At 48.5% G+C, this 24,694-nt stretch overlaps 2 protein-coding genes across 2 annotated transcripts in view; one reads left to right on the top strand and one right to left on the bottom strand.

Annotated features, from left to right (window-relative positions):
* Positions 1–2,803: 2,803 nt before the first annotated feature.
* LOC119112561 (L-proline trans-4-hydroxylase) lies at positions 2,804–10,890 on the bottom strand. Its single transcript, XM_037236776.1, has 7 exons — positions 10,784–10,890; positions 7,922–8,039; positions 7,319–7,511; positions 6,668–6,762; positions 5,776–5,866; positions 4,761–5,042; positions 2,804–3,318 (listed from the first exon to the last, which is right to left on the bottom strand). Exons 1-7 carry the CDS (start codon positions 10,788–10,790, stop codon positions 3,187–3,189), a joined length of 918 nt encoding a protein of 305 aa, XP_037092671.1. The 5' UTR covers positions 10,791–10,890; the 3' UTR covers positions 2,804–3,186.
* Positions 10,891–14,549: 3,659 nt separating this feature from the next.
* The window catches only part of LOC119111685 (lysophospholipase D GDPD1), a 16,298-nt gene continuing 6,153 nt past the window's right edge, over positions 14,550–24,694 (top strand). Inside the window, exons 1-6 of the mRNA XM_037235491.1 lie at positions 14,550–14,568; positions 21,526–21,679; positions 22,475–22,517; positions 22,873–23,057; positions 23,511–23,728; positions 24,370–24,503. Coding sequence (XP_037091386.1) covers positions 21,574–21,679; positions 22,475–22,517; positions 22,873–23,057; positions 23,511–23,728; positions 24,370–24,503 — 686 coding nt within the window. The 5' untranslated portion in view covers positions 14,550–14,568; positions 21,526–21,573. The remainder of the gene's footprint in view (positions 14,569–21,525; positions 21,680–22,474; positions 22,518–22,872; positions 23,058–23,510; positions 23,729–24,369; positions 24,504–24,694) is intronic.

Here is a 24,694-nt window from a genome sequence, read left to right as displayed (position 1 = left end):
CCTTAGGTCAACGTAATTTGCTCATTCAATATATGTGGTGCCTAAGAAAGCATCTCAGAGATGTATGGCTTCGTCAAACACTCCGTTATTGTATCAGATTGAACGATTCCCTAGAAAATGCCTTCGCTGAAACCATGGCCTAACTTTGACCTGCCATGAGTCAGCGACCTTAAAAGGTACATCTAAATTTGTATGTCAAACGATCCACTATTCAACTGTCTACAGCTATGCAAAATTTGGCGTGGCTACACCACGCCGTTCGGAAGCCATTCTGGAAAAACCTTCGGGGGGGGGTCAATTTGACCCCCCACCCGAGCGAGTGTTAAAGCTTCTTTCTGCTTGATGATGATATCATGAAGCCGATGTTTCTTATGAGGTCGTCTTGGGTCATATTCCGACCGTTTTCTTGTATCATGTGCTCTCTTGAAACACCATCAACCAATTGTACCGTCAAGCGACTTGAGGGTATGATGATCGTACTTGAGGGTATGATGATCGTACTTGAGGGTATGATGATCGTACTTGAGGGTATGATGATCGTACTTGAGGGTATGATGATCGTACTTGAGGGTATGATGATCGTACTTGAGGGTATGATGATCGTACTTGAGGGTATGATGATCGTAGTTTGACACCAACGCAGTTTGGTTGCTTTAGGAGTTCTCAATCACTGGTGTAGCAACACAATTTGTAACCATCTTCGTACGTTTCAAAAGGTCGCAACGTCGTAAATTTGGTCGTGAGGATCTGTTTCATAATGAGTTTGGTAGCCTTTCTGCTGTTATACGAAGTGGTGATAGCCATCTCGCCATCCTGGCTGTTTGGTATGCCGCCGTCGAACATTATGTTCTTCAGAATATGGTCGCCGACCGTGTAGCTAACAGACATTTGATATTGATAGATCAGTTTGGTTTTATTTTGTTAATGCATGATGCCGTTGAGTTTTGTCTCGCATCGTTGAGTCTGATCATCATCATCTGACGTTTGATCTGTTTTGGTCATGTTATCCCGGCTTGTAAGGATGCAGCTTACCATACGCTGATGTTATTTAGGAGCTTGCGTCATATGGTTATGTTGTCGTTATTTTCGACCAGGTCACCAAATGGGCAAATTTCACAAAATTGAACAATGGCAAACGACGTGTCCAGGTGCAAGCAGGCATTGCATTTGCCAGGACCTCACCAATGATCGTGTTACGTTCACCAAACATGCTCATCACCACTATGATTTTAAAACATTTTTACATTCGACTAAGATCTATTTGATGGACGTCGTGAAGTGAATTGTTTTGTCTAGTTCTCATTTGCATTGCAATGGTGCGAAAGCACGTTCAAGCGCCTGAACTTAAAGCGATAAGGTGCACTTGTATGCTGAACTGGTGCAAGAGATATTTTAAGTCACTGATCGGTAGACATAAATAGACATAAACAACTACTTTAGTAGACTCAAATAATTACACACGTCAGCGTATTCGATGGCATGAAGCAACGGGTGGTGTGGTTTCATGAATGCATCACTATAAACGAGGAAATAGAAATATCTCCACATCACGACTATCACAACATTATGTGCTTCGCCATTTACTCACACATGTCCAGCCCTGTCATGACGGTGCCTTCGGTTCGATTCATCAGTCTGTGACTTTCGGTAAACTCCGTGAGTCCATCTTCTTGCCAGAATCCCAGAAGATTGGCAAATAAACCTTCATTCGCAACCGTTTGACCTCGAACAGCATTCGCTTCCAGCACCAGCAGAGCGAACAGGAGCAGAGTTGGGCGGGTCAGCATCACCGCCAACAGGTGCTGCAACAGGGAGGCGCGCTTTCCCGTGAGGACCAATGTGAGCACCGCTCCCAGCGAGCGCCCGGCTGTCAAGGGAGCGAGGCTGGGCCTGCTAGCGTGACAGCACGATAACACGGTCGGCCTGGTCTGTCGGGCGGGCTGGCTGGCCGCCCGACAGATCGCGGCGCCGCCTGCTGGTCCCCAGCAGGCGGCGCCGCTCGTTGTCGCCTGGAGACGGGCCCGGCTTACACCGGACCGAGCTGCGCGCGTCGATAACGCCGCGACCGATCTTTAGCTCCGCAGCACGGCACAGTCATTGAAGTGGCGTGGAAGATGTGGCGAGGTTTCCTTACACTTTTTTCAGGATATTGGTGATGTATACCACGGCGTGGAGAGACAGGCTCGATGGCAAATCCGGTGCCCCTGTTCACCTTGATCTTCTTTTTTCATAAGATTACGATGGGACTTACCGCTGGCAATTTTACAAGAGGTTGTGGTATGTCTGAAAATGGTATCAAGCACACTGAACACCGAATTATTCTCGCTTTGGATGGTCAACTATTCTAACTGCTTTGGGATTTTGTTTTCATTTGGTCATGGTATTATGTTTCTCTCGAGTCTCGTTCAAACAAGTCAGAAGTAGAAAGAACAGCGATTATTTCACCATGCTGAATGACCAATGATGCTGTGCACACACACACACACACAACACACACACACACAACCACACACACACACACACACACACACACACACACACACACACACACACACCACAACACACACACACACAGACATACACACACACAACATAACATAACACAACATACAATACATATAACCCCACACCACACACCGGCACACCACACACATTCATCACACAAACGCACATTTGCATTGCAACTCAGCAGCCACTCACACACCTCATTAAACCACCACCTCACGACACATAAGCCGAGGCGAGCCCAGGGGTTCAGCGTTATATTTGATCTAAGCCCATGGTTGAGACCACAGCACATATATTTCTTTCGAACAATTTGCATTCAACGGAAACTGAAGTATTTCAATCCGCACAGGACCAGCAAAATATCGCGTTCCGGTGATGTGATATATTGGTACTAACCATCAGCATTGGGATGTGGCAATGTTCAGGGAGTAGCCGATCTCTACATTTGAAGACTGCTGTCCACATTCACATGATGGCCGGATCAAATACGGACCTGATCTTCATGGTAGCACACACTACTCTTAACGGAACCCATCCGGTCGACAGGAATGCGCATCTGCCGCAAGCAAACGGGGAACGTTCCGAAATCGCCAGGGATCAACAGAATGCCGCGTCGCTCGCCGCAGACTGCGTCAGTCCCAACCAGCTATAGTTGGACTGACTCGAGCCAGCACGAGATCACGCCGTTGCGGCGTCCTGTTTCAGCTCCGCACCCTTCGTCACAAACGAAGAGTCTTCGTCCGGCTGCATAAACCATTTGTCGTAGGAACTGGTCAGCCGGTCACACTTCAGAATCGCGTCGTTGGGAGCCTGAAATACAGCGAGGGCGTAAATGAATGCCTCTCTTTCTCACGCCGGCCACCGCTTTTTCGACGCCCAAAACGCGACGCGCCTTACCTTGGAACTTAGACAACAGCATTAGCTTTCCCACAGCCTCAAGACAGACAAGCTAGTCAATAACAACAGCCTCACTATGTTGAGATAGAACATTTAGAGAGGGGTGTTGAACTTTGAGCAAAATGAGAGGGAAGAGAGAGAGAGAGAGAGAGAGAGAGAGAGAGAGAGAGAGAGAGAGAGAGAGAGAGAGAGAGAGAGAGAGAGAGAGAGAGAGAGAGAGAGAGAGAGAGAGGAGAGAGAGAGAGACAGAGACAGAGACAGAGACAGAGACAGAGACAGAGACAGAGACAGAGACAGAGAAGCAGAGACAGAGACAGAGACAGAGACAGAGACAGACAGAGCAGAGACAGAGACAGAGACATAGACAGAGACAGAGACAGAGACAGAGACACAGACGAGACAGAGACAGAGACGAGACAGAGACAAGACAGAGACAGAGACAGATACAGAGACAGAGACAGAGACAGAGACAGAGACAGAGACAGAGACGAGACAGAGACAGAGACAGAGACAGAGACAGAGACAGAGACAGAGACAGAGACAGAGACAGAGACGAGACAGAGACAGAGACAGACAAGACATAGACATAGACAGAGACAGAGACAAGACAAGAGAGACAGAGACAGAGACAGAGACAGAGACAGAGACAGATCAGAAGACAGAGACGAGACAGAGACAGAGACAGACAGAGACAGAGACAGAGACAGACAGAGACAGAGACAGAGACAGAGAGACGAGACAGAGACAGAGACATAGACAGAGACAGAGACAGAGACGAGACAGAGACAAGACAGAGACAGAGACAGAGACAGAGACATAGACAGAGACAAGAGCAGAGACAGAGACAGAGAACAGAGACAAAGACGAAGACAGAGACAGAGACAAGAGACAGAGACAGAAGACAGAGACAGAGACAGAGACAGAGAGACAATAGACAGAGACAGATACAAATAGACAGAGACAAGAAGACGAGAGAGAGAGAGAGGAGAGAGAGAGGAGAGAGATAGAGAGAGAGAGAGAGCGAGAGAGAGAGAGTAGATAGAGAGAGAGAGAGAGATGAGAGAGGAGAGAGTGAGGAGAGAGAGAGAGAGGAGATAGAGAGAGAGAGAGAGAGAGAGAGAGAGGGAGAGGAGAGAGAGAGAGAGAGAGAGAGAGAGAGAGAGAGAGCAATGCATCCGCGAAGCATTTAAGCAAGCTAGCAATGCGACCAAAGCGTTGCTTGCAAGCGATGTGAGCACGAATTTCATCTGCATTCCAACCACTTTTGTTAAGGCCCTCTCCTGTGTGCTTGTTCGGTGACCACCGCCTCCACGCCTTCCAGCGCCATCCCACACCGCACCTTTGGCCCCACTCACCACGTCCAGTGGCGTGTACTGGGGGTGGTGGTGCTTCCAGAGCGGGTTGTTGGAGCGCTTGTTGAACGCTGGAATGAGCACGAAGCGGCGCCAGTCCGAGTCGTTCTTAAAGGAGCGGTGCAGCAGGTTGCAGTGGAAGAAGAGAGCATCACCGGCGGCCATCTGGACGAAGCGCAGCGGGCAGACGGTGGCCAGGTGGTCCACCCGCTCCAGGTCTGCTCCAGCCTGCTCGCCGACCGTACCGTGCTCGATTCTGCCAGCCAGGTGTGAGCCCTGCAACACCTGCAGGCACAGAGATAAGTTAAAAGGACTGTAAGAACGCATTTAAGATAAAATGGTGTGGTGAAGTCATTCACTGCTACTGAGCCATCACCAGTTTTTGTATGACCTAGTAATTGCCTAAATAATAACAAATCTACTGCAGTGTAATGCCACGGTGCACTGCAGTGCAGCACTGCAAGCTATTGCAACAAATGTAATGCCACGATTTCCAAGCATGCGCGACAACTTTGTTGCCAAAAAGACGGGATTCGTCAGCGATGGGTTTGACCAGCATTCTACCTCGCACACATACAAACATTGCTGCTGGCACAAGAAGGAAACTGGCACGCAACACAGCTTAAGGCACAGCTTTGCAAACAGCGCAGTGGTGTGCAGAGTTCCCTCGGACATGGTGTCAGTTTAGGGACAGACCCTTGCTGGGATCCAAGCCTGCGCATGGATATCAGTTGTCAAAGTCAAACGTTTTCGGTTGGTGTGTGAGGCATGTGACTTTTTGCTTGTGATCAGCTCTGGGACGCAAATTTACACCCCGACAGAGGTATTTGTGCACAGACTACCCGTCTCAGAGGGACTGAAAATGATCGACGGATGTTACCCGGCAGTCAATGACCGAACAAGATGGAGTAATAGTGAACTCACCTGGTCCAGAATCACATGTCCGGACATTGTGGCAGCATATAAATCAATTCCAAACACTGCAGTTTAAACGTGCTTGTGTTGTTGGGTACCCTACCTGCAGACAGCCGTTTTCCTTGCTGCAATCGTCTATAGCGATGAACACGGAGCTCATGTCGGGAAACATGCAGCCATTTCGGTACCAGTATCTGAAATGCATCGTGAAATACTGGGTGAAAAGTAGAAGCTACAGACACTTCGCGTGTAACGCTCGGTGACGTGCGTTCCACTTGAACGCTGCACTTTACGTTCGTTCGTCACGGTAACGTTCGTTACGATTACGTTACGGCAACGTTCCACTTTAACTTCACGAAACCCCATGCATACGGTGAGTCTGACGTGATGCGCTCACCCTAAAATAAGACGCGTCACTTTTGGGAGTACGTGTGACTGCCATCGTAAGAAGCATAGGTGCAGGGAGGAAAAGCTTACTATGCAGTGAATATTCGCAGTAAAACTAGTCGCAGCAAATACATTGACAGTCAGTACATCACACGCATACGTTTTGTCCACGTTTCCGTTAAACACGAACATAAGTGACATAAGGAACGTGAAAACGACGAGTGAAGCATAAAGGCTTACAAATGACGAGTGCAAACAGTGGCCATTGAGCGTGGGTACACAATGGGTATACCTACGCTTGAATCACAAAATAGTGGCCGGATGTTTTAATCCCGCATATGAGTCATTGGCATGGCGAACGGTGTCCTCGGGTGCGGCGCTGGTGGGCTGTATCTTTTGACTCGGATGAGGGGGGCGTCCTCTCGAATAGGCCTGGTACCAGGTGGAGGTACCAGGACATGTGTACCCACCCATAGCTCTGGTGCCAGATGTGGGCCCCAGAATACTCGTCCTCACCCATAGTCCTTGTACCAGATGTGGGCACCAGAACATGCATCCTCACCCATAGGCCTGGTGCCAGATGTGCGTGCCGAATCATGCGTCCTTACCCGTAGTCCTGGTGCCAGATGTGGGCACCCCCAACTCGCCCTTTCTTCATCATAAGCTTGGTATGATAGTGGTACACTTCATCACCTCCCATCAGCTGTGAAGGGAAAACGATTGAAGATGGCGTTGAAGAATACAAATGCGATTCATCGAAATTCTTGAAACAGATAGCAAACAATTGACGTACGTGGCGGCCAAACATGACTAATCAATCAGGCGGTTGAAAGCCGCGACGGAGTAATGCAACCGGAGAGTAGCGGTAGCGGCATGAGGAGGGCGGCACTACCAATCAAAAACCACGTGCGCAAAGAAATTTCAACATATGTTGAATGTATGGTGTGTGCTGGTTTACACTCTGCACCTACTTTGCTTTCGACACGCTGGTTAGACCGTTCCAGTAGTAGTACAGCCTGACGCAACCCGATAAAACATGAATCATTGTGCAACTGGACGCTTGAAAGTGTTTCAGTGTCGCCAAACACAGAGATGCTGTTGCATATGGTTGTCGTATTTGATTCAACGCAGTTGCACAATGATGTAACTGTTTTGCCGCCCTTACAAAATACGGCCGGCAAAGGACTCGGAAACTGACATCACGTTGACGGCAGCTTCGCTGATCCCATCATCATCGTCATGCTGTCCGGTTGCCGCACCTCCTGCGCCGTGCGGGCCACCTTCCTGGTGCGTGCCACGGTGCCCAGGATGTCATCTCCTGGGTGGTTCCACAGCACAAAGGTGCTCTTTCTGCCCCCGTCGTCCTCGCGGCCGATCGAGTTCCTCTCCACATCCGGACAGGCGGAGATCGCGTAGTTTATTTTCCCCAGCTCCTTGGCTGAGAAGAGGTCCCTGTACGGGAACAGTGTAGACATAAGAGCGCGGGCGGCCTAGAATGTGGCTTCATGCGACTGGCTAGCGAAAGCGGGTTTAAGCAGGGTGGGGCGCCCGTCTCTCTGGCTACGTCCCTGAATTCTATCGCCTCTTGCTAAGCACCTCAAAGGCGCCCATAAATGCGGAAGTAGATTTAATCATGACGTCGAGCAGCCTCACCGCCATTCGCTTTGTTTCTCCTACTAAATATACTCCTCACTGCATTCCACTTATCTTGATCCTGCAGCACAATAACAAATAATTTTGGTGATGAATTAAAGCGCCAATAAAATTCGGCAAGATTTACAGACTACGGATTTCCCTGCCCTCCAAATTACGCTGCAGATGTGGCCCGGTAGGTGACTTGACATCCTGCGGAGGTGACCTACCTGATCAGAACGAAGCCATTCTTGAGATAGCTTTCCTTCATAGCTGGGGTTATTTCGAGCTCCTCCCCCTCAGTATAACAGAACACCGCGCCGTCTGGCGGTGCATCATTTTCGTGTCCTGCGGGAAAAGGGAAATCGGTTGTCACATGAATAAACACGCATCAACGTGGACACATGTGACACACGTGCACGCGGCACACGCTTTCACTAAAAAGCACGAACAATAAAAAAATAAAGAGCCGCCTGACATGAATCAATACTTTAAAGGCTGCAAATGCTTACTTAAAATGGAACTATGATTGTTCCCCAAAAGCGTAGGTACAAAACACATGAGAGAGCACTCTGTATGTTGGCTGTCGTGCTGCTGTTGTTCTGTTTTACTGGACGAGGTACAATGTTGGCAATATAATTCGCAGTCATAAGGAGCAAGCGTAAGCAGAATGGGAGGACCACCACATCGCCACCGCGTCGTGTACTGTTGTGTAGGTCAGAGACGAAGTCAGTCGCAGATGGTCCTCGGCCGGTTCAGTTCAGGGAACGGTCGAGTCGGAAACCGGAAAAGTAATATTAAATTTTGGAACCGCAAAGGAGCTCAAAACAGAACGGATTCTTGCAACATCGTGGAAGACAACTACGTTTCGGAGAACAAACGTTGGATCATCCGGGTCAAAAAGCCCATGCAGAGTGGCGATGGCCACCGCAACGATGTCCAGTATAGTGCAGCGATGAGTTCCTTCTTAACGTGACCCGCTTCCTCACAAACTGACGTGCCGGATACTGTCGGATGATTTTATCCTTTCTCAAATCAGCGCCGTTTGCGCGTCGCAATCCACAGCACGCACAGGAGCGTGATTCCCACCTCTGCAACACGGTCTGCCACTCGTCCGCACACGTGAGGGGTTTGGCCCTCTATCCCCAAACGGGTAGAGCCAGTTGGTCTGAGCCGCTTGAAACCGTCCACCAGTTCGATGAGAATATTCTTGTTAAAATATCCCGCATATGTGACAGCAAAAGTCTCTTCTGTTGCCCAATTTTGCACATAATGCAGCTGAGCGCGCTTTCCTTTGCATACGGGGTGCGCAAGGGGTGTGCTCTCTTCGTCACTCATCCAGTGCATGTCAGATTACTTGGCCAAGATGGTTTTCGCTTTCTCGGATTACACCTTTTGTCGCACATGCTTCGCACTTATGGCTGCCAAAAGCTCTGGCGTTTTTTTCCGTGGTCAGGTGTATGATTTTTTCGTTGGCATTGAATGCTCGGTTTGCCCGGTTTGTAATGCTGTGCTTATTGACATTGTCACATTTTTTCATAATGCCAAACTATTCTTGTCAAGTTTCGGCATTATCTACAAAACAGCGACTGACATCTTTCATATTGGCTATCGCCTCGCTCATCCCCGCCGGACGAGGCGTCATATTGGTTTATATTTTATTTTTGTAATGTGCATTTATTTCTGCTCTAAATTAAACAGCACTATTATGGACAGATAGGGCAGACCTGGTACCATGAATCAGGGGCGTCCAGAGTGTGGAGGAAAGCTAGGGCTGGCACATCGTTTCGGATAAAATGGATTTTGGCTATAACTTGTGAGTGTAAGGCATGCAAAGTAATGCACATCGAACGTGTCAGCGGTGGTGACATAAACCGGAGCTCAATGCCTGAAATATCAGCACAGGTCAGTCTGGGGACGGTAGAGGCGGGAGAGACACTGCACATCGTTAAGTAAAGTTGAAATTAAGCCTCGTATTACTACGAGGCGTATTATTAACTTCAACTTTTTTCTGTGATGCATGGTATGTGGTATGCATTACGTGGTATGCATGATGTGCATGATGTACGTCCGTACATGGAAAGTTACCTTGAAATCACGTTGCTCCGCGCCTCAGAAGAACAGACGTTACAAGCTCAGCCCAATCAGCGGTAAGTGCAGTGACTATTCACATTTGCGAAGCGCTACTAAAGCTATGCTTTGCCTATCGTCAAAACATAGTAACGTTCTCAAAATCTAATGACCAGAATACGAGCACTTTTTTGGAGGGGGCCCCAAACTCTAGGGAGTGCCACAAAATTGCAGGAACCCCCCCCCCCCCCCCACCCTTTACGAAATCCCAGATCCGCCATTGTTCTAGATCGACATTATCGTCCAGATAAACAAGCACATTCAGCTGGCCTTGTAGAGGCCCTCATGCCAGGCGACATCTCGACCGAGCTCAGTGCGTGATCCTCATAACGTGAACTTTGAACAGCACTGAATTTCCACGGAAATGCAGGCCCCAGGCACCTGTGCAATATTGTCGATTGGCCAACTAGGGCCGTTCCCCATGGAAATTGTAACACATTGTTCGGATTTTTACCTTTCTATTCTGAGACATTCCGCATGGTGGGTATCGCGCAGCAAGGTCTAACTGCTCGTTGTATATCCTTTTGGTCGCCAATGCTCTTTTAGAGCCATCTCTTAGAATTCCTTTTGGTTTCATCCGTCCTATAGAGACGGGTTTCTTGAATCGCATGCAGCCAAACAAGAGCCAGTGGTGACGTGACTTTGCTACAGTGGAATGCGTCGGCACATATGTTCAGGGCTTTTTATCACAACCACATGCATGCAGTTTACACAAAAATAAGTCATTGCAGCCCAGACAAAATGAAACTGTTAGAGTCCGTCAAAATAATACGATGTTTTAGATCACAGCCATGGTGCTTGTGAAATAACGCGCTGCAACACGAAAATCTAAGACCTAGACTGCGCCTTCAGCTCCTGCGGTCAGTTACACAATTGCCACGATAGACGGAATCGTGGACGGATAAACGAACGGATCTCAGTCACACAGGACCTTACTTGTACAGGATATCAGTGACACTGACCTGCCATGGTGCCGCCGTCACCCCGCACAGACCGTGTGCCCCGTATCGCCTGTGTAACTGCAAGACTGGGGTGGGTCGAGAGCGATACGGGCACGATGCACTGCCGATGAGAGTATGGCCTTGAATACGTAGGAGGCAGAGAAGCAGGAGCAGGGGCGGCGCAGCGGGGGGGGGGGGGGGGAGGGAGGGGGCAGATAAGCAGTTGCTTCCACCCCTACTGGCAGGTAGGTGGGCAAGAGAATGTTTTTGCCCCCTCAAAATTTTGAGCAGGTCCCTTGTCTTGCGCAGCGTTTTTTTAAGGAATGTGTTACCGTTGATCATATAAATTCTATCGAAACAAGTCATCCTTTCTACTTAGTTTGAGAATGATGGAGCCGAAATCCGACGTGGAGAAATAATAACTTCTAATTAGTTTGAGAATGACGAAGCCGAAATCCGGTGTGGAGAAATACTGAGAGAGGATAGGGGGTGTGAGATCATGTTTCGCCTACCTCCCGCAGACTTTCAGACACCCCTGTCCTCAAGCAAACATGGGCCGACTTTTTCATAATCGATCTAATTTTGGTCCAAAGGGCAAGAATCCACAAGCCCCGTGGGTAGAATACTAGGGAGCACATTATCGTTCCCGGCCAAGCGTAAAGGATGATTTCGTTCTAGCGCAAGGTACCTGCCGTCTGCCATTCTGGCGACACAGTGTGGGTGCCCGTGTCAGAGGCAAGAAGATCCCTCCGCGCCGCAATAGGTCCGATAACTGGCACAGATACTCAAGTTTGGGCCTCTGCCTGAAATGGGATCAGGCCTCACGTTTAGTACTGGGGAGCCTGACTGACGCAAGGTTCTTCCATTGTTCCATTGGGGTCTCTCCTCGTAAGATCTGATATGACCTTCCATTGTCAGTATCGGAGGGCGAAGACCAACGAAAGAGGCGGCCTGACATTCGGGGTGCCGTTCCCGTCCCTGTTCAACAAATATCCCCATGGCCGAATTGGGATCCTTCCCCGCACCCCCTTCCCCCCCCCCCTCCCTAGGCACTGCAGGCCCCTGGGCGACGCAGTGGACCAGGGGCGCAGCTAGAGCTCTGGTATGGGGGAGGAACAGGGTTGACAAAAGGGCCCCCTGATGGAAAAAGGCCCCCCAAAAAGGAATTCGCCGAGCATGACCCCTTTGTTTTTAGGACATGTTTTTTGGCATATATACATATATATATATATATATATATATATATATATATATATATAACACATTTTTATCTCCTGCAACTGAAATATAGGCCAGATGCTACCGCGAGATCAATTCTGCTTTAAATAAATGGTAAACAATCTGACAAAGCCACGAGTTAAATGACTGCATGAAGTAAATCGCCGGCGCCCTTCATTTTAGAGTAGTCCAGTAAACTTTTTTTAAACCAAAAAACTCAGAACTTTGTCAAATTTTTATCTGAGTTGCACAGAAAAAGCAAGCATTCCACGAACGTAGATAAGAGACAAAAATGGCTCAGCAAGCTGTGTTAACATAGCGAAGCCATGTTTGTCTGGATACTTTCAACATTTAGTAATAACTTCATGTGTTGCAAATTAAGTAACGTAGTTTTAAGCTTTGGTGCTCGCGTATCTAAAAAAAACTCGACACCAGGCGGTGCAGTCTCCTTGGGCCGTGCAGCGTCGACCCCGTGAGTGGATATTTCGGAATACATATCACCCATGTGTTTTTAGATTGGTGGAAACAACGTATTGGTCATTACAGCACTGCGAAGTGGTGCTGGAACCTGGTTGTGAAACTCAAGAGTGAAGGCAAAATTTGCATTTGTCGTGTTGCTTGCTGTAACTGCTAATCTGTCCGAAGGACATCATCAAAGTCTTAAAAGAATATTCGCGTAGTGTAATCCTTGAACTGTACGAATTAATTTTGAGAATAAAAAAACATTAAGGAAAATTATTTTCCTTTGGTCATTGTTGCACGCTCAGCGCCCGCCCTCGGGCGTTGCTTGCAGTGTCCAGCGACGCTCGGCTTCACGAAAACGGCGATCCAAACCATCACTGTCCTTGCTTCCCGAGATTATGGCTGTGTCATTGGGGCTTCATGACGCACTCAGCTGCTGGGGCTATGTGGCGCCGCCAGCCTCTTACCCTGGCGGAAACGGAGGGCTTTGAGGGGAATCGAACCCCAAACCTGAGGTTTCCCGGACGCGCAGTGGTTAACATAGGCGTATGAACCACTACACCATCGGCATTCGACGCGCAGGCTCAAATATTTTGGTGGCATTTGTTTCGCTAGTCGATTCCGTAAAATTTGAACGCTATCAGGGAAAGATGGGATGACCCTGTGCGTTTTGAACTAATTTTGACCCACTCTATTCAGCGCTAATGAAGCCCCTGACTTCTTTCCGGTACTCGGGCCCCTTGAATACAACACTACGGGGCACATTTTTGCCCCCAGTGAAGAGCTGAAGGGGAATTATGTCACCACCTCACTGATTTTTTAATAGTTCTTCTTTGCATATTTGAGGCGGGGTTAAGTGGTTTGATTTTAGAAACAATTGCATTTTACTCTTACTTACTCACCATAACCATAACGTTAACCATAAAACCATAGCGTTCAACCGCTTCAATGTATTGCTTTGATAAGTTTCAGGAATAAGAAGTTACATAGCAAATGGCAATTGTGTTTGATTGGCAATGATGCAGAAAACACGAACCATATCACTTGGCGAAATACTCTGCAGTTGGCTTCTGCAAGTCCAACGAGCCAGTGGCGGAATACTCCCTGAAAGCAATTTTGGTACAGGTTGTAAGACCAAACAAGAGAGAGAGAGAGAGAGAGAGAGAGAAGAGAGAGAGATAGAGAGAGAGAGAGAGAGAGATAGAGAGAGAGAGAGAGAATAGAGAGACGAAGAGAGACGGAGAGGAGAGAGAGAGAGAGAGAAGAGAGAGAGAGCAGAGAGAGAGAGGAGAGAGGAGAAGAGAGAGAGAGAGAGTAGAGACAGGAGAGACGTAGAGAGAGAGAGAGAGAGAGAGAGAGAGAGAGAGAGACCAAGAACTGTCGGTCCTGCACACAGGTGCGGACCGAGCACAGCCGGTATCGAGGACAGGCAGACCGAGCACGCCGGAATGCAGGCAGGTACGGCCAGACACCAAGCAAGACGACCGACCAAGCTTGGCCGGCCACGTGGACAGGTACACACCGAGCACAGTGGAAAGTGGTTAGGCACTGACCTAGCACGGTGCATCTGGCGCATCCAGCGCAACAAAATTATCTGCAGCAGACAACAGACTCGTCACGTTCGCCACTTACTCGCACCACCGGTGACGGCACAACCACGGGGTGCGACGACGTGCAAGATCAAGTGCATTGCAATGGCTTGGTGTTAAAAGCTGCCACGTACATCATCATACTCATCACTAAATTTTACGCAGTCGGTTCCTTGGTCATATGCGTATATCACCAACAGTTTGCTTGTTATCGGTACGAACACAGCCTTCCGTCCATTCTGGGGCGAAAAGTCTCGTGTGTACGTCTTCATTTTTCGGGCCATTGCTTTTCAATGGTTTGATGCACAGGCTTTCCCAGCATAACATCATGTCTGCCGTAAAACTCTACGCAATCAGCTCGCTGGTCGTATGCATCTTCCGCTGAGCCGCCTATTGAAGTCTAGACACCAGTGACGTCACGCTGATGCTAAGCGAAGATGAAGTGAGAATCAGCGGACGGTTTTACCTCCCTCTTGGCGTTGGGTTGGTCTGTTTGGATCGGTTGTCACCGTGACGCGGCTGGGAGGGCCGGTGAGTGTCAGTGGGGTGTGGGGGTGGGGAGTTGTTAATTATTTGCGTTCTGTGGCACGTATCCCACGTATGATACCTGTACAGGTACTTTTCCCTCGAATTCCCTCAATGTTTCGTCTCGTACTCTCTCGTGAGGGCTTTTAGGTACCCACTTCCCTAGGATTGGTGTGAAGCCGGCGCCTATGATACAGCCTAGTGGGTAGCATCACTCAACAAATACAGAACATTGGGGTGATGGATTTATTTAATGCTTTTGAAACACTGCCAGCTCCATTTATAGGAAAAGGGAGAAGAGTGTCCTGAGCATCGTACTGCCCAAAGCATTGTCCTGAGCTTCATACTGCCCAAAGCAGTGTCCTGAGCATCATACTGCCCAAAGCATTGTCCTGAGCATTGTACTGTACCATACTGCCCATGCACTACTGCCCATACCCCAGGGGTATGGGTAGTAGTACATCTAAGGTTCCATGGCATCTAGGTCTGAGGGTTTTCTTCAAGTACTTCACCTTTTTTAGAAGAAGAAAAATCTCCACCGCGAGCGTTTTACGCGCAGTGCGGCACGGGCTCAACCAGCTCGCGTTAGCAGGATTGCCCGACTTTGAAATCATACAATCCAAACGACATCTTTAGCACCAAAAGTAATGAGCAGGCAATTAACACCATTCACTACGTCGTTTCGACCACTGCTACTCACAATGCTCGCATGATTGCCTATCATCTTCAAGAAATAACCATCTGATAATATAATAATTTCGGCCACAAACAGGTCATATGATTTTTAACACGCAGACAGCCGACGATTTATAGCATGTACTAAAAGGGCAACATAAGCACCAAATTACGTACATTCGAGCAATCAAGAAATTATCCCAGTTCTTCACATTCGTGTCTCGAGTTGATGTTTCCAAACAGACAGCACAGAGAAAAACCCAACAATGTCGGCGGAAATGAAGCATTTCCAGCATTCTTAAAAAACGGATCAAGCCACGGGAACCAAACACCGAAGCCAAGCCAACGTTTTCGGTGCGGTACATTGACGTCTATTAGCGCAGTGCATCTCATACACGAGTCCGGATAATGTGATTCACACTTATTAGGACCAAACACATCGTGACGACATTGTCGCTTAACCTACAACACTTGGGTTCAATTAATATGACTACTCCGTTGCCGTGACATGCTGCAATCATGTGCAGAGGGACTGTCGTAGTACCCTCTTAAAGTAGTGCACCTCCTGTACAATTCCAACGAGCAAGGCTTGAAATCGCTCTGACATCCAGAGACATACTCTGCCGAGATCATATGCCAACAGCCACCCTAAGGAAACGGATCAAGCCTCGGGAAACGAAGACTGAAGCAAGGCCAGCGCTTTCGGTACGGTACATATACGTCTGTTAGCGTAGTGCACCTCACACACGAGTCCGGATAGTGCAATTCACACCTTTAGAACTGAACACGTCGTGCTGACAATGTCGACGGAACTGCAAGACTTCGGTCCGATGAATAAGACTCATGCATTGCCGTGAGATGCTGCAATCATGTCGTGCAGAGGGACTGTCGTAGCACCCTCTTAAAGTAGTGCACCTCTTGCACAATTCCAACGAGCAAGGCTTGAAATCGCTCTGACATCAAGAGACATACTCTGCCGAGATATTATGCCAACAGCCACCCTACGGAAACGGATCACGCCCCGGGAAATGAGGACTGAAGCAAGGCCAGCGTTTTCGGTACGGTACATATACGTCTATTAGCGTAGTGCACCTTATACACGAGTCCGGATCATGCGATTCACACTTATTAGGACCAAACACATCTTGCTGACGATGTCGGTGGATATGCCAGACCACGGTCCGATGAATAAGACTCATGCATTGCCGTCAGATGTTGCCATCATTGGCGGACGGACTGCAGTAGCACCCTCTTCAAGTAGTACACCTCTTGTATAATTCCAATTGGCGAGACCTAAAAACCACTCTGACATCCAAAGACGTTCTCTGCCGAGATAATATGCCAACAGCCACGCTAAGCAAACGGACCAAGCCCCGGGAAACGAAGACTGAAGCAAGGCCAGCGTTTTCGGCACGGTACATATACGTCTGTTAGCGTAGTGCACCTCACGCGAGTCCGGATCATGCGATTCACACTTATTAGGACTAAACACATATTGCTGACGATGTCGGTGGATATGAAAGACTTTGGTCCGATGAATGAGACTCATGCATTATCGTCGGATTTTGCCGTCATTGGCGGACGGACCGCAGTAGCACACTCTTCAAGTAGTACACCTCTTGTATAATTCCAATTGGCGAGACCTAGAAACCGCTCTGACATCCAAAGACGTACTCTGCCGAGATAATATGCCAACAGCCACCCTAAGGAAACGGACCAAGCCCAGGGAAACGAAGGCTGAAGCAAGGCCAGCGTTTTTGGTACGGTACATATACGTCTGTTAGCGTAGTGCACCTCACACACGAGTCCGGACAATGCGATTCACACTTATTAGAACTAAACACGTCGTGCTGACAATGTCGATGGAAATGCAAGACGTCGGTCCGATGAATAAGACTCATGCATTGCCGTGAGATGCCGCCATCATGTCGTGCAGAGGGACTGTCGTAGCACCCTCTTAAAGTAGTGCACCTCTTGTACAATTCCAGTGAGCAAGGCCCGAAATCGCTCTGACATCCAGAGACATACTCTGCCGAGATGATATGCCAACAGCCACCCTAAGAAAACGGACCAAGCCCCGGGAAACGAAGACTGAAGCAAGGCCAGCGTTTTCGGTACGGTACATATACGTCTGTTAGCGTAGTGCACCTCATACACGAGTCCGGATCATGCGATTCACACTTATTAGGACCAAACACATCTTGCTGATGATGTCGGTGGATATGCAAGACTTCGGTCCGATGGATAAGACTCATGCATTGCCGTCAGACGTTGCCATCATTGGCGGACGGACTGCAGTAGCACCCTCTTCAAGTAGTACACCTCTTGTATAATTCCAATTGGCGAGACCTAGAAACCACTCTGACATCCAAAGACGTACTCTGCCGAGATAATATGCCAACAGCCACGCTAAGCAAACGGACCAAGCCCTGGGAAACGAAGACTGAAGCAGGGCCAGCGTTTTCGGTACGGTACATATACGTCTGTTAGCGTAGTGCACCTCACACACGAGTCCGGATCATGCGATTCACACTTATTAGGACTAAACACATCTTGCTGACGATGGTATAAGGTACGCTGCGCTTATAAATATATATGTACCGTACCGAAAACGTTGGCCTCGCTTCGGTCTTCGGTTTCCGGGGCTTGGTCCGTTCTCTTAGAATTGCTGTTGACACGTTATTTCGGTACAGTGTGTCTTTGGATGACAAAGCCGTCTTAGGTCTCGCCAACGAATTATGCAAGAGGCGCACTACTTTAAGAAGGTGCTACTACAGTCTGTCCGCACATGATGGTGACATCCCACGACAGTGCATGAGTCTTATTCATTGAATCAAACCATTGCAGCTCAGCCGACATTGTCGGCACAATGTGTTTATTTCTACTTAGTGTGAATCGCGTTGTAAGGGCTCTTGTTTCAGGTGCACCGCACGACTAAACGTATATGTACCGTACCTAAACCGTTGCCTTTGTTTCGGTCCTCGGTTCCCGGGGCTTGGCTTTGTTCCTCAGGGTTCGTGTCGGGATGTTATCTCGGCGGGGTGTGTCTTTGCCTTTCAGAGTGGTTTTTAGGTCTCGCCAATCGGAATTATACAAGAGGTGTACTACTTTAAGAGGGTACTACTACAGCCTGTCCGCACATGATGGCAGCATCTCACGGCAATGCATCAGTCTTATTCATCGGACCGAAGTCTCGCAGTTCCACCGTCATTGTCAGCACGATGTGTTTAATTTCCATAAGTGTGAATCGCCTGATCCGGACTCGTGCATGAGGTGCACTGCGCTAATAGACGCATATGTGCCGTACCGAAAACGCTGGCCTAGCTTCAGTCTTCGGTTCCAAGGCTTGGTCCGTATCCTTAGGATTTTTATTGGCATATTATCTCGGTAGAGAATGTCTTTGGATGCCAGAGCGGTTTTTAGGTCCCGCCAATTGGCATTATACCAGAGGTGTACTACTTGAAGAGGGTGTTACTGCAGTCCGTCCGCCAATGATGGCAACATCTGACGGCAATGCATGAGTCTTATTCATCGGACCGTGGTCTGGCATATCCACCGACATCGTCAGCAAGATGTGTTTGGTCCTAGTAAGTGTGAATCGCATGATCCGGACTCGTCTGTAAGGTGCACTGCGCTAATAGACGTATATGTACCGTACCGAAACGCTGGCCTTGCTTCAGTCTTCTTTCCCGGGGCTTGATCCGTTTCCTTAGGGTGGCTGTTGGCATAATATCTCGGCAGAGTATGTCTCTGGATGTCAGAGCGATTTCAAGCCTTGCTCGTTGGAATTGTGCAAGAGGTGCACTACTTTAAGAGGGTGCTACGACAGTCCCTCTGCACGACATGATGGCAGCATGTCACGGCAAACGGAGTAGTCATATTAATTGAATCCAAGTGTTGTAGTTTAAGCGACAATGTCGTCACGATGTGTTTGGTCCTAATAAGTGTGAATCACATTATCCGGACTCGTGTATGAGATGCACTGCGCTAATAGACGTCAATGTACCGCACCGAAAACGTTGGCTTGGCTTCGGTGTTTGGTTCCCGTGGCTTGGTCCGTTTTTTAAGACTGCTGGAAATGCTTCAGTTCCGCCGACATTGTTGGGTTTTTCTCTGTGCTGTCTGTTTGGAAATATCAATTCGAGACACGAATGTGAAGAACTGGGATACTTTTCTTAATTGCTCGAATGTACGTAATTTGGTGCTTATGTTGCCCTTTTAGTACATGCTATAAATCGTCGGCTGTCTGCGTATTAAAAATCATTTGACCTGTTTGTGGCCGAAATTATTGTATTATCAGATGGTTATTTCTTGAAGATGATAGGCAATCATGCGAGCATTGTGAGTAGCAGTGGTCGAAACGACGTAGTGTGTAATGTTAATTGCCTGCTCCTTATTTTTGGTGCTAAAGATGTCGTTTGGATTGTATGATTTCAAAGTTGGGCAATCCTGCTAACGCGAGCTGGTTGAGCCCGTGCCGCACTGCGCGTAAAACGCTCGCGGTGCAGATTTTTCTTCTTCTAAAAAAGGTGAAGTACTTGAAGAATACCGGTCTGAGCAAATCATGTGCAGTTACACTCACACAAAACATGCAGGAGTTTGCAGTGGTTGGGAGAGCATAACCTGAAACACATGGCTGGAAACCAAACTTAGATTGCCACAGATACTCAACATGTGACATGACAATAAACAACATGAAATGTTCATTATGTTTGCTTAATTGGTGTTATTTTAATACTTAACTTTGTTATAGTTCCAACTATTTTTCTTGCTTTTAGTAATGCATGCCATAACTTTTATAATGTGGAGCATTTACCCCAGGGCTGTATTAGGATTCTCTATTTTCTACCCTGTTGTCCAACAATCATACATTTATGACCTAATATTTAAAGGTGCCATGATCAAGCTTGGCATTCATTGCTTCACCAGCAAATCTCATGGCTAATGAATACACTTTGTTATCAGGGAATCAGCCTATGGAAGGTCAGTATAGGTTTGCAAAATGAGTTTGAATTATGGTGGGTGTGAACAGTGAAAACTATGTAATGTACCCCTGTTTCTATTTTGGAAAGTAAGTTTCTCCATGGATTTTGCTCATTTTTATTCAAAGCTGGGGATGCAGGGCAGGAGCTGCCTGAAATGAAAAGGAAGCCACACCCTTGTTCCATAATACTTAACACTTCATGATCTGTCAAACTGAATGTTCTTTTTAAGATCAATGGTTCTGGGTCCATTGAAAATGTATATCCATCTACTTGATTTTTCTAAACCAGAAAAATAACTTCTAAGCTTACAGGTGTAATGACTCAAACCTGGGCCTCTTGTTACAGTACCCACACATCTAACTAAGCATGTGTTTTGATTGTTGAGAATAGATATGATCTTGAGTCTTAGAAGAGCTGACATATGTGTTGCTGAAGACCTGCAGACCAATCAATGAGCAGATATCAGAGGAGGAAGAGGAGTTGAGAGCACATTCTTTGCATTTACTATCATGTACTTTGCACCTACTTTGGGAGCTTGCTGCTTGTGGAACAGAGCCTATATTAATTCTGTTCTGACTGAGAGACCGTGAAAAGAGGATGCAATAGTCTGGCATCCATGCAATGATCTGCCTTAGATGGCCTTAGTTAAGCAAAAGATGACACATTTCCAAACTTTCATAGACATTGTCAGCATCATCAAATCAAGTCATTAAGTTTGATTCAGCACCAAATCAAGTCATCAAGCTTGATTCAGCATCAAATCACAGTCATCAAATTATAGTAATCAAATCACCATTGAATGAAATGTTTTAGAACTTAATTGACTTCAGTGCTGCAAATGCTGAAAATTGTTCATCAAAACTATGTTTGTGGATATTCAGAGGCAACCAGGGCTCAGTGGAGAGATGACTATACCATGACACTGGTCTGGCCAGTGCCCTTTAAGGTCTCCCTTACAGAATTGATTGGAAGAGCTGAACATCCTCATTAATCTGTTATGCATATGGTTTCAATAGAATCCAGTACAAACAATTATTCATACTAGCAGATAGTTATTCACCCTGGCAGAAAGCCATTGCACACATGAAGGTGAAGTGAAATGGTTAAAATATTCTATGAATGAGCAGGTCAGACCGCACATACCATGCGTCCATGTCACCAGTGGCATTAGTTGCTATCTGGCCAAATCTCATAGGATACACCATATTCAATTTTTTATAGATTTCTATCATCAGAACATAATATTAGAAATGTTCTTACATCCTGTTGCAGGATTCTGACTGGAAATGACTGGGTTCATTGCTTTCAGGTGGAAGCAATACTATGCATCATGATCTCAGAGATAATAGCAGGAGTAATGGTCTCATATGCAGCATGCTCTATGGTGTTGCTCTTTTTCCCTGGTCTACTGCACAAGAAAAAACAGCCAGCTTTTATGTGTCAACACATCAGCCATAGGGGAGGTAAGACTGCTATGAGTATTTTTTAAGCATCATGTACCTGTGTATATCAGACATGTAACTGGATCCCAAGTATAGATTTAGAATCCCATAAACTTCCACGTTTATAGGATCCTAGGACCGGGTCTGGTGTCTGCAGTGCTCCGGAAGTGCATTAAGACAAAAAAGCAAAGGTGGGGATGAGTAGCCCAGTACATGTTCCGCAGCTTTTGCTTCTGTCATGCTTAGTTAACTTCCATGGTTAGTTGGTTAGGCATAATCAAGCAAGGCGATGGAACTGCCCTGCGCTACTATGGACTCTGAATGTTTAGTTGAATATTTTGAAAGTGAAGATATTTGCATGCTGCCAAACTGCCAAAAACGTGATGTCGGGCGCCGTCATATTTTTCGCGAGCTTCTTTTACTCACCGGCAGGGTTCAGCTCAGGGCTCAGCCCAGGGTGGGAGACTGGGTTTAGCTCACCATGTGACGTGGCAGGAAGCTGAATTGTTTAGGTCGAGTGCACCAGGGATGTAGATCCCAGTGGTTTTGGAGGCACAAGACAAAATTTGATGGGGATTGTGTGCCTTTAGTTCAGAGTAAAAGGGTACAAACAACAAAACCAGATGGTGACAGGGAAGTCCTTAGTGATGCATGCTTTCTAATGCTTCAGGACAGATGATGTGCCTTGAGTAAGGTGTGCTTCACTGTGTTTGAGGTGTGCTTACTGCTGGCACACTTGGTGCATCTAGTGGCTGGGGCTTACTATTTCTGTTTGTGGAGTGGTTGCAAAAGCCTTATGTCTGCCTTATTTTCCAGGTGCGGGGGAACGCACAGAAAACACGTTGACTGCGTTTGAATAGTAAGTGTACTATCCATTCTGTTATTTAGTTGCAAGCAAGCCATGGAAAGTACAAGCATGTCATGGAATGTCATTATGTACTCGGGTTATGCTGCGCCCGATGTCTGCAGCGACGGGCCTTCCATAACGCCTTCCATAAGCTCAGGCTGTTCCACCGCCGTATGCAGTATGTCGAGGTCTCGTGTGCGATGTGCACTCATTACGACACCATGACAATCACCGAATTACTGCAAACGGACGCAGAGCAATGGACCAGATAGTGACCGCAAACACATGAGAATAACACCACCCCGATTATCAGATGATGCCCCGCCGCCCTTCTGACATAAGTGCACGCGCCGCTTTCGGCTGGCAGCGCGGTGAAGGAGTGCGGCACGGACATGCTGGAGCTGGACTGTCAGCTGACGCGAGACGGCCGGGTGGTGGTGGCGCACGACTCGGACCTGCGGCGCGCCGGCCGGCCGGGCGTCACCTTCCCCGAGCTGGACTACGACGAGCTGCCGCCGCTGCTGCACCAGCTGCCGCTCGACTTCGTGCCCGGTGAGCGGACGCCGGCGGCGTGGGGCGGAGGACCGCACCGCTGGCGGCCGGCCAAGGGCGGCGGCGGCCCTGCGGCGCACCTCCAGGTCGCGGGCCACGGGACGCCAGCGCCAGCTGCTGGATTGGGGTGGTGCAGGGGACTCTGATGGGGAGGGGGGATGAGGGTGGTTATGGTGGTCGGTACGATGCATTCTTTAGGCGATACGCACGCCACAGCATTGATGCCGCCGGCATGGCCGTCCGGCGATTAACAGCGAATGCATTGGGGATGACATCGGCCCGTAAAAAGGCCGCGACGAGCCAATAACTTTCGATGGATATTTCGCGCGCAGATCCAAGCCGTGTGGCGGCCGAAGACCTCACCACTACACGAAGGTGTACCGGGGCCGGGTGGTGCAGCCGCTCGCCGGACCGGCAGCCCCTGTGACCCGGCTGCCTGACCCCGCCTGCCAGGTCGGGTGTTCGACGCCTCGGGTTGGCCGGACCGGCGCATGCCGCTGCTGCGACACGTGTTCCAGCGCTTCCCCGACACGCCCATCAACGTCGACATCAAGGTGGACAGCGACCGGCTGATCGCGTCCGTCGGCCAGATGGTGTCTGAGTTCGGACGGCAGCGGCTGACCGTTTGGGGAAACCGCTCCGCCACCGTCACCAGCAAGTGCTACAAACAGGTGACCCACGGCACGCGGACGCTGCAGCTCGAACTGACGTTCGACGACTGACGACGACTAACGTGCTGAGGCACGGCCACTGGCGAAAGGCACAGGGTGTCGTCGAAATGCCTTTGTACGGCATATGTGCGAAGGTACCTGCACCCGTACCTCTATCGTCATATATTTCGTTGTTTTCATTACGAGCACAGCTACGTTTGCTGACGATATCATCTCAGTCACTCTGAACAACACAATGAACGTATTCACTCGTGCTTGTCATATGTAAGCGCTCCCTCGCTTCTGTGAGAGTCCGAACATGTGTGTGCTTGCAAGCATGCATCCGTGGGTCGGTAATCTGGACAAAATTAATTGGACGACCCAAATGGTCACCTCCATCACCTAAATGCAGATCATGTTCTTTCTGGATTTTTTATTCGTGTATCTGGCGACTAAATTAGCATTAAGATGAACGACTTCGTTAAGTCGGTGGTGAAAGTGTCCATATTGGTGGCAATAATCCAATCGGTGGTGAAATGTTCACGTTGGACGTGACTCATCCAATTTTGTGGTATGGGTTCATTTTGGTTAGATGCAGTTTGTTTTGGTGACCAGTCAAAAGGCAATCCCCGACATTGATTGAGGTACCCTGCCTGTTTCAGGACCCGAGCATCCCGCTGCTCTGCTCAGCAAGCTGTGTTGTCAAGATTGTATTATCTGCTTACGTGGGCCTGTTGCCGTTCCTTCCGCTGAGGGAGACGTTCTTCGAAGTGCCCATGCCGAGCATACTGTACCGGTGAGTGGCGATAGCAGAAACACCGTGAACGGTGACTCGCTCGTGACCCGGTCATGCACAGCGGCGGCTTGCTTGCGACCCCGGTCATGCGCAGCAGGATGTGCCCATGGGCGCCTGGCCCCGCAGCCCCACCAGCTTCTGGCACGGCGGCTTGTGCTCTACCCATGAGTTCGGAGACGGAAGTGCCTTTT

Source organism: Pollicipes pollicipes, unplaced genomic scaffold (genome assembly GCF_011947565.3).
Source record: "Pollicipes pollicipes isolate AB1234 unplaced genomic scaffold, Ppol_2.1 Scaffold_7261;HRSCAF=8764_pilon_pilon_pilon, whole genome shotgun sequence".
NCBI classification, from domain to species: domain Eukaryota; kingdom Metazoa; phylum Arthropoda; class Thecostraca; order Pollicipedomorpha; family Pollicipedidae; genus Pollicipes; species Pollicipes pollicipes.
Note: the sequence above shows the minus strand (reverse complement) of the source record. Positions and strands in the feature narration are given on the sequence as shown.